Source organism: Mesoplodon bidens (genome assembly GCF_964165515.1).
Source record: "Mesoplodon bidens genome assembly, chromosome: 8".
NCBI classification, from domain to species: Eukaryota; Metazoa; Chordata; class Mammalia; order Artiodactyla; family Ziphiidae; genus Mesoplodon; species Mesoplodon bidens.
This window is the reverse complement of record NC_138165.1, coordinates 14097145-14106181: the sequence shown is the minus strand read 5'-3', so window position 1 is coordinate 14106181 and position 9037 is coordinate 14097145. Positions and strand designations below refer to the sequence as shown.

General features: G+C 37.2%; 1 protein-coding gene across 1 annotated transcript; it reads left to right on the top strand.

Annotated features, from left to right (window-relative positions):
• Positions 1–525: 525 nt before the first annotated feature.
• Positions 526–7717, top strand: LOC308621790 (tripartite motif-containing protein 77-like; the record flags this gene model as incomplete). The annotated part of the gene is made up of 6 exons (XM_081242523.1): positions 526–620; positions 1319–1414; positions 4247–4402; positions 4878–4900; positions 5741–5838; positions 7173–7717. The coding sequence occupies exons 1-6, from the start codon at positions 603–605 to the stop codon at positions 7715–7717; spliced, it is 936 nt and encodes a 311-aa protein (XP_081098649.1). The 5' UTR covers positions 526–602.
• Positions 7718–9037: the final 1320 nt, after the last annotated feature.

Here is a 9037-nt window from a genome sequence, read left to right as displayed (position 1 = left end):
ATAAAATGAGGACACTCTGTTACTCAACATCTTCTTTCTGTTATATGCAATACATATATGTTACATGCAATACAGCTATATACACTACCTTATTGGTATGAGTGGGAAGTAAATAATTCTTATACCCCTTGATATTGTTAATGGCTTTGAAAAGGCACTTCTTTTAAGGCTCATGACAACATAATGTTCCCTTTCTTTACTTTTCTCTCCTCAGAAACATGCGTCCCATCTGCTTCTGGAATGAATTCACCTGTTTCCTATGTGCGAAGTATTTCATAGACCCGGTCACTCTAATCTGCCAGCACAGCTTTTGCATGCCGTGCCTCTGTCTCTGCTGGGAGGAAGCCCAATGTCCTCCTTGCTGCCCAGTGTGCAGGGAACCATCCCCTCACATGAACTTGAAAACCAATATCCTTTTGAAGACAAGGGTATTCCTTGCCAGATGGACAGGACCCTATGACTCATCAAACTGTGCAGAAGAGATATGTGAGATACACATGAAAACAAAAAACTTCTTTTGTGAGGTCACGAAAGATGTGCTTTGCTTACCTTGCTGTAAGTCTGAGGAGCATGGGGCTCACAGACATTGTTCCATTGAGTGGATGGCTGAGGAATACCGGGTAAGCAATGGCTGAGAGAGAAGTTTGAACCTGGGGAGAGCTTTACCTGAGAGAGAATGCAAAAGAAAGTGAAGTTAATTATTCTCCATTCATGTAAAATATAAAGCAGATACTAACTAGTATTGTGTGCCAGGTCCTAGGATAAACTATTGAAGAAAATATGTTCTCAATCTTGTGCTTAAATTTTTTACTTTTTAAAATCTTACAACCTGAGTTCTTGGTTATAATGAGGTTGATCATGTTTGGAACTGTAATTAGTCAGTGTAAAACCAAGATGGACAAATCTGTTAATTTCAGTGGTTATTAGTCACTATAACCATGATTTCAACAAGCCTAATCTCATAGAGTCTATTTAGAAACATTGTCCTTTAGCTAAAATAATAGAGTAGTAGGAGACAAGAACTATCAGCAGGACAACTAAAATCTGACACAGGATTTACATAATGAAAATGGGTTAGGTGAAATAAAGTTTGGGGGCAAGTTTCCTCTATGGAGAAACGCCCTTTCCAACTACCAGTCTATTCTGTGGTTATAAATGTCCTACATATTAGATAATTAGGCTTAACAGTGAAAATAAATTATCCCTTTGTCTTCTTGAGTGATCACTTATAAGATATTCCCTGCCATTCTTCATCCATTAGGATCTGAAATTTTCAATATCAGCTTCTCTGATACTCACACTGTTGGTTCTTTTGCAGCAAAAGCTTCTGAAGCAAATGAGGTCTATGTGGCAAAATATACAAGAAAATAAAAGAAATCTAAAGAGAGAAGTCAGCAAACTCAGGACATGGGAGGTAAACAAGAAATTCTGTTTCATTCAGCACCAGTTTGGGACACTTGGTGGTTATTCAATAAGATCTTGAACTAACAATCATAATATTTATGTTTCTCTATGGGTGACTATCCAATTGCAAAAAGCTTTCATCTACTCATGTAGAAAGAAGTATGTCCCCTTATAGGATTTCTTTCTAAAATCAAAATATCGAAGTAAAAGATCTTATTTCCTGGGCAACACCATAACACACCAACATATATAGAAAAATCACAATCAACAAGGTATACCATAATTAGTGAATGAGATAAACTCAGGGTTTCTCAGAAGGAAAATCTTTGAAAATTCAGGGAGACCTTCTCGGACTATTTGGATGGTAAAGAACAATTTGAAGTAGGAAATTCATGGGGCTGACAGGCATGTAAATGTGTGCAAGCTGACGACTAGAAACTAGAGGATCATGTAGATATTGAGGTTCTACAAAGTTCATATTGGTTGATACCTATACTATTACAGAGGCAGTGCTGAGAGATATGGCTGGAAACGGAGGATAGGTCAGTTCAAAATGTGACCTAAATGCATGGCTGAGAAATTTGGATCTACCATTTGTTGATTTAAAAATATGAATTGAGCACCACTAATAGGAGTGGTGAAATAACAGTACATATAGATTCTCAAGGAAGTAATGATTTCATGATGGAAACATATAAACAAGCAATATTAAAATATACTTCTCACCATTACAAAGGAAATTTAAATGGGGCTGTGTGTATGACAAGGTGATATAGGAAAATTAACTCAGTTATTTAAAGGTGATATACTTAAGGTTATCACTTACAATATTTTCCCTTTGAAATGTTGAGTGCTGTGTCATAATAACTCTTCTAAGTCACTGTAGAAATAGACAAAAAGAACAGATTTCCTTGTACTCAAGGAACTAATGGAGTAATGGAGAGAGCCAATTAACAATTCAAAATATAACCCTTATGGCATGATCCTTTGTGCTAAGTGTTTTTGAGAAAAATTTAGCAGTAAAGGTAAATAAGAATAGTAATTTTGATAAAATTAAATTTTAATTACGATCACAAAAAAGTTACAATGGAAGATCACATTTGGGCTGACACCTGTGTGAGGTGTCTAGGCGGGTGGCTATTTGGGGAAAGAGCTTTTTAGGAAGAGATAACTAAACTCAACACATCTCAGACTTAACCTATCCTTTTCTCATACCACACTTGCCTTTATTTCTCCATTGTGTAAGCTAGATATGAAGGAGAATGAGAAAGAGTAGTGAAATTGGAAGTCCAACCTTAAAGTTGGAGAATCCTTAAAAGAATGTACAGGAATAAATTGACCACAGATAATGGGAAACTGGAGGGCTCAAGAGATATTCTTTATGGCAGAGAAATGTGAGAAAATAGGATTGATTTGATTATAATGTTAAGAAGATAAAATTTAAAAACTGAGAACCAGTTTCTTCTCTGAAATTGAAACATCACTGAGGATGGAAACAAAGGAAGAAATGCTGCTTTGGGTTAAGAAAATTTTAGTTTGAGAAATGTTGCACTTTGAGTTTTGGGGAGATATCCTCACAAAAATAGGTCATAGGGAATCGAATGAATGAGGTTGGAGCTTACGTGAAAGATTTCGTCTGGAGAGAGACATTTCGTAATTGTCTCTATTTTCTAGGCATTAGATGGAAACCACAGGAGAGTTTTAAGAGTGAAAAGAATAAAATTTTTACATGCAAAGAAAATTGGAAGGATCTCTGTATTAATGGGTCCAGCAGGGAAAGAGGAGCTGGTCAATGTAAATTGATGGAGGGACGTACAGAGAGAGGGATTTGTTTGAAGCCCAAGGTTTATAGGTTTTATAGAAGGAAAGATTGGTGTTAATAGGAAGAAGTTCTTAGTAACATGCATAGGAAGAATTATGTGGATTCAACAAAGGAGGTTCTTGGTGATATGATGAATGTGGTTTCAAACAAGAGCTGGGAATTGAAGAGAGGTCATCGCTTTGATGGAAGATTAAGTTTCATTAATATGTACAGTGAATGTACACCTGTGACCAAAAAATTTGCTTTCTTGGAGGTAAAAATGACAGCACAAGAACCAAATGAAGATGTTGGGTCAATTGTCCATATTTTGTTTTGCTTAAAACAATGTGAGTCAAATATTTTTAAAAGTTGAGAGGAAAGAAGGAAAAGAGAAAGTGAAAAAAAAAAAAAAGAGAGAGAGAAGATGGGAATTAGGACCAAAAGCTGGTTGTCTGTGGACCAGCATCTCTAAGGGTAGGGTGGAGGTCAGCTAAGAAGTGGAGTGTATAGTCTCAGGCAGGAGGAGTCAAGCTGCATCCATGCACACAAGGTTCTGGCCTGCATGCAGTTTGTGGACCTGGATGTTAATACTTTGGGAAGGTCTGATCTAACTGTATGAAGTAATATTTGCTATTATTTCCTAAAAGCAGAGGAAATATCTGAGGTTAAGAGACTAACTTGATTTAGTCATTAGAGTACTGTGTGTATTATATAACACAATTATTAAATCACAAGTACCTGTTTTTAAGAAAGTGTGGATATTTGAGGCAAAGTGTTTAGAATCAAGATACTGACTTGCGGTTCAATGAAATTAAAAAGTGAGTTGAACAAAGAAAAAAAGAGTCCCAAAAAAGCTGTTCTTAATGAAAGTACCAAATTTCTAACTATCAGAAGACAAATTATTGATAACTGAGAGGAATGAAATCTGCTAAAATATATGACCTAATTAATTCATTGTCACTCTAGGGTTATGTGACACTGTGTAGGAATATGATCCGGCCTAAATACTGGAAGGTTTGCCCCTTTGTCTACCTTGAACAGAAATGTTATTTAAGGAAAATAGAAGAGGAAAGCGATGAGATTTTTCAGCAACTCAAAGGAAGTCAACACAATATGTACCTAAAGGGGAAACTCTTAAGACAGATATATGAGGAACTCAAGGAATTGTGCCATAAACCAGACATGGAGCTGCTCCAGGTAAGGACTGAGGACTGGAGATTCATGGTGTTGCTTGGATAATATCCACCTTTCCTTGGCCTTCCATCATGTGCTTTCTTATCATGCTTTCTGATACTGTGATAAGATGCTGTCCAGGTAACGCTAATAACCAAAGGCCATTCTTGCCATACACAAGAATAACAAAGCTTTGTGGAAAGGTAAGTGAAAGAAATCCTAGAGTCATTCTTTTTCAATTCTCCTAACAGACATTCAATTACTGAACAACTTCAACAGAGAAGCTTTTTGGAATATATATGAATTTATATCTGGACCCCGCAATAATGAAAAATTTGACAACCTTGACAACTCATTTCCCCTTCCTGTTTCTTTGCCCATGATATAATTTGCTGAAATTTGAGTTCACCCACCCTAGGGGATAAGAAACTACACTACGTCTTCGCTCTGAATCTTGTGAAGTGTACTAAGACTATCTTTTCTGCTTCCCTCTTTACAGCATTATGACAACATGTTGAAAAGGTAAGTTTGCCCTCCTTTTCAAGTTTTAAGAACTGTAACTGTGATCAGCCATTTGATGCTGAAATAGGAACATAAGTTATCATGACACTATAACTTCTTTCATAAAGTATATATGTTTCCCTTTCTCCAAAGGTAGAAAGAGTGTCCTTGGTTGTTTTGCCTAAGGTGGAGCTGGGTAGAGGGTTTATTTACAGGGTTCTGTGCAAAGGTTACATGAAGACAACTACCATTTTTTAGAAATATAAAAACATAGGGGGAATGTGCCCAAAGCCAGGACAGGATTATGTGCAAAATAAGGGTTTCAGAGAAACCTAATGTAGAAGCAAGGAGAGAATGTGCTTAAAGAGCTTCATCAAGGTATTGGCTTTCCATGTGTAGCACAAGGCCACTTCAAATGGAAAGGCTGTACAATGCACTTAGTGAAACTGGGTCCTAGGAAGCAAAATTGCTGCCCTGGCTAAGCTCCACAACCACTAGTATGTTTATACAGAAACTGAGCATTTCAGTGGTAACTAGTGTGGCTTAAAATTCATAGTGCCTTTCTTGAATGTCCACAATTTTGAGCCATGTTGCATAGCTCTGTGATTTGCTGAGAGGACCCCGTCATGATTAATTTGAATTGGATCCTAGGATTGCAGTCTTAGCAGATGGGATAGGATTTTCTTTGATTTTCGTAAAACAAATTGTCATTTGCTGCATTCCCTAGTTTGGGGATTTACTTTCATGGCCCCTGAACCTAATTATTGGGATTTAAATAAAGTGTCTTCAGAGGGATGTAGATATAATCCTTGTGATGAAAACCGTGAGCTCAAAAGAGCAACCACATGTTGTTTCTTGCAGGAGTGAGTCAGCACAGCTGCACATGCCCCAGCCTGTAGTCCCACAGCTCAGTTCATGCCCCATTCCTGGACTGGTAGACTGGCTCAACCAATTCCAAGGTAACAGGTAGCCCTCTGGTGGGAGAGTTGTACATTCCCTTTTGTTAGTGTCCTGTGGGTGACCTTCCCCATTTCTCAATCTATAGATTCTTTGCTGGGAACTTTTATAACCAAATTTACCCTTATAGAAGAATAACATATATGGAAAAAAAAAAAACCAAATTGGTATCTGGAAAAAAAAGCCATTTATGATGGGTTGTAGTAAGGTATCTGGAAGGTAAAAAATAGGAGAGGATAATTGATGGCCTGCAGTAGGCTGAGGTATGGTGTTGACTGTTCACATGAAACATGTAGCTCTGCATGTACATTCAGTACATTCCAAGTCTTAGGAAAGTGAAGTTATCATTGGTTGTGAGATGCTTAGAGAGTTTTAACTTGGTTTATAAAACTGTTTGTAATAAATACGAAAGATATTTTATTCACATCACACAAAAATACTGTATGATCAAGTTTACTACAAACATAATATGAAATTTCACGCACATTGGCAAAGTAAACTGATAATTTGTTTCATTAAATTTGTCCCTTTTTTGCAAGGTATGCTGGCCAACAATTCTCACAGAAAGAACACTTCAAAAAATATGAATTTTTTTTCATTTTATGTTAACTTTGCATGCTTTAGTGAAAACTCCTTATGTCAACAAAAGTGCTCACTCTGTAGGAGTTATCGTAACTATTAATTTTTTTTAAGATGTTGGGGGTAGGAGTTTATTAATTAATTTATTTTGGCTGTGTTGGGTCTTCGTTTCTGTGCGAGGGCTATCTCTAATTGTGGCAAGCGGGGGCCACTCTTCATCGCGGTGCACAGGCTTCTCACTATCGTGGCCTCTCTTGTTGCAGAGCGCAGGCTCAGTAGTTGTGGGTCACAGGCCTAGTTGCTCCGCGGCATGTGGGATCCTCCCAGACCAGGGCTTGAACCCATGTCCCCTGCATTAACAGGCAGATTCTCAACCATTGCGCCACCAGGGAAGCCCTATTAATTTTATTATTGTACATTTTCTAGGAGATGGGCAAGCTGCTTTTGTTTCTGACAGTAACTTTTTAGTTAATTGCAAATTTCAAATGTTCCAGGTAAAATGATAGCTAAAACTTAGCAATATGTCATATATATTTCTTTTTAAATTATGATTTCTTCCATTTTTTTTCTGGCTAAAATCTTATTATGAAGACAGACCAGTAGACCTTGGAGTGCAGAAGATTTCTAAAGCTCTCTTCTGTCTTGCCACCTATTTCTAATAATAAGCTAGGAAACCCAGACACCATATAAAGCTCTTGTCCATCAGGAATTTATAATGCTGCTTGTTAATATAATTTCTTTGTCCTTCCTCCTGCAGTGTACATTGCCTTGGATAATGAAATAGTCACTGGTCATGTCCCTGTGTTTGAAGATCTGAGACGTCTGCTGGCTGGTTCTGATCATCCTGTTGTCGACAGCTCTCCACCAAGATCTAAATATCTTCTTGCCTGGGGAGCTGAGTCATTCACTTCTGGCCAACATTACTGGGAGGTGGATGTGGCGGGCTGTTGCAGCTGGGCAATTGGATTTTGTAATGATTCTTGGGCAAGAAAGAATGACATGGTCCTTGACTCAGAGGGAATTTTTCTACTTCTTTGTGTCAAAGAGAACAACCAGTGCAGGCTCTTCACCTCCTCCCCACTATCACCTCAACATGTCAGAAGGCCTCTAGGCCGGGTGGGGTTGCTCCTGGATTATGATGGTGGTTTCCTAAGCTTTTTCAATGTGGCCAATAATTCCCTCATTTGTCGCTTCCTCTCCTGCTCCTTCTCTTCTCCTCTCAAACCTTTCCTTTGCTCTGGACACCCCTGTCACGGACAGGTCAAAAATCTGACCACAGGTGTCAGGAATATCAATAACTGAGATTGTTAATTTAGTGTCCACTTGATTTTCTGTAACTTCTCCTTCCTTTATGAAATCTATTAATTGATTTTCTTAAAAGGTTGGATATATATAACTTTGTGTATACATGTGTTTCTGTTTTCTTTAAATAAACATAATCTCTCTTGGAATGCTGTGCATTCGTTATTCTATGTCTTGGTCTGTTCACTTGGAATGCTGTGCATTCGTTATTCTATGTCTTGGTCTGTTCACTTGATGTCTAAGGTAGCGGAGGTCAACAATACTTGGTGTGTTTATCCAGTTTAGTAGGTTAAAGCAAGAGCACAGTGTTCTTCTCACTGGCAGGCTTGGAATTCTCTTCTGCCTGCTATGCATCTGCTAAATCATGTTCCTTCAACAAATCTCAGGTTTTAAATCTTTTTTTCATGGATTTATTTTTAAAGCTTCCAGACTACATGAGAGCATCTTGTTGGATAGACTCTGCAAATCTTATATTTTTCTTCATAAAACTCACAGCCTAATACTGGCTTTCCCCTCTAATTTACCTGCTTGAAAGTTTACGTCTGCTATATGTGCCGATAAGTTACAGGCAAGTAGGACACACCTACCTGCCTTAAATACATCTGTCTGAGTAAGTTAATAGAGGTACAAGGTCATAAATGAAAACATGATCTACAACTGTTTAAAATCTTGTTAAATGTAACAAAAATCAGATGGAAAAATGGAAGCTGTAATTTACCAAACATGCAAAATAGGCTACCTGTAAAAATAGGCTCGATAAATTCTCTATTATAGACACACTAAATATAAATGCACACATATCTTAACAGAATGAAATTGATACAGAAAATAAGACTGCATACCTCAGAAGTTTCAGAAATTTTAATGAAGAAACCTGTAGTCACAGATCTTGAATTCTCACCTATCTCAAAGGACAGTAATATTTTTGCTGTGTAAAATGAAGAATATTCATGAAAAAATTGCATTTAAAAGGTTTCTAAAGTTAATAAAATCTTAAAAGTCAATGTAATAGTACATTTCTACCATGATTCATAGGATCCATAACTACCACATGATCCATTAATTTCACTTCTGGATATTTATTAGAAGAAATCAAAAGGACAAACTGGAAAAGATACATGGATACAATCTCTTTACAACAGCACCTAGATTAATATTTGCTTAAATAACTTCAAGAGGTGTGAGTGTGCTAGAAAGTGGCTGCTGCACTTCCTTAAATCCCTGTACTTCAGCCTAGCCAGGTTGACACACTAGAAATCCATTACAAGGACATATGCCATTTAGCATTAAAAACTATAAAAAATATAAAAGTTCTCTCAT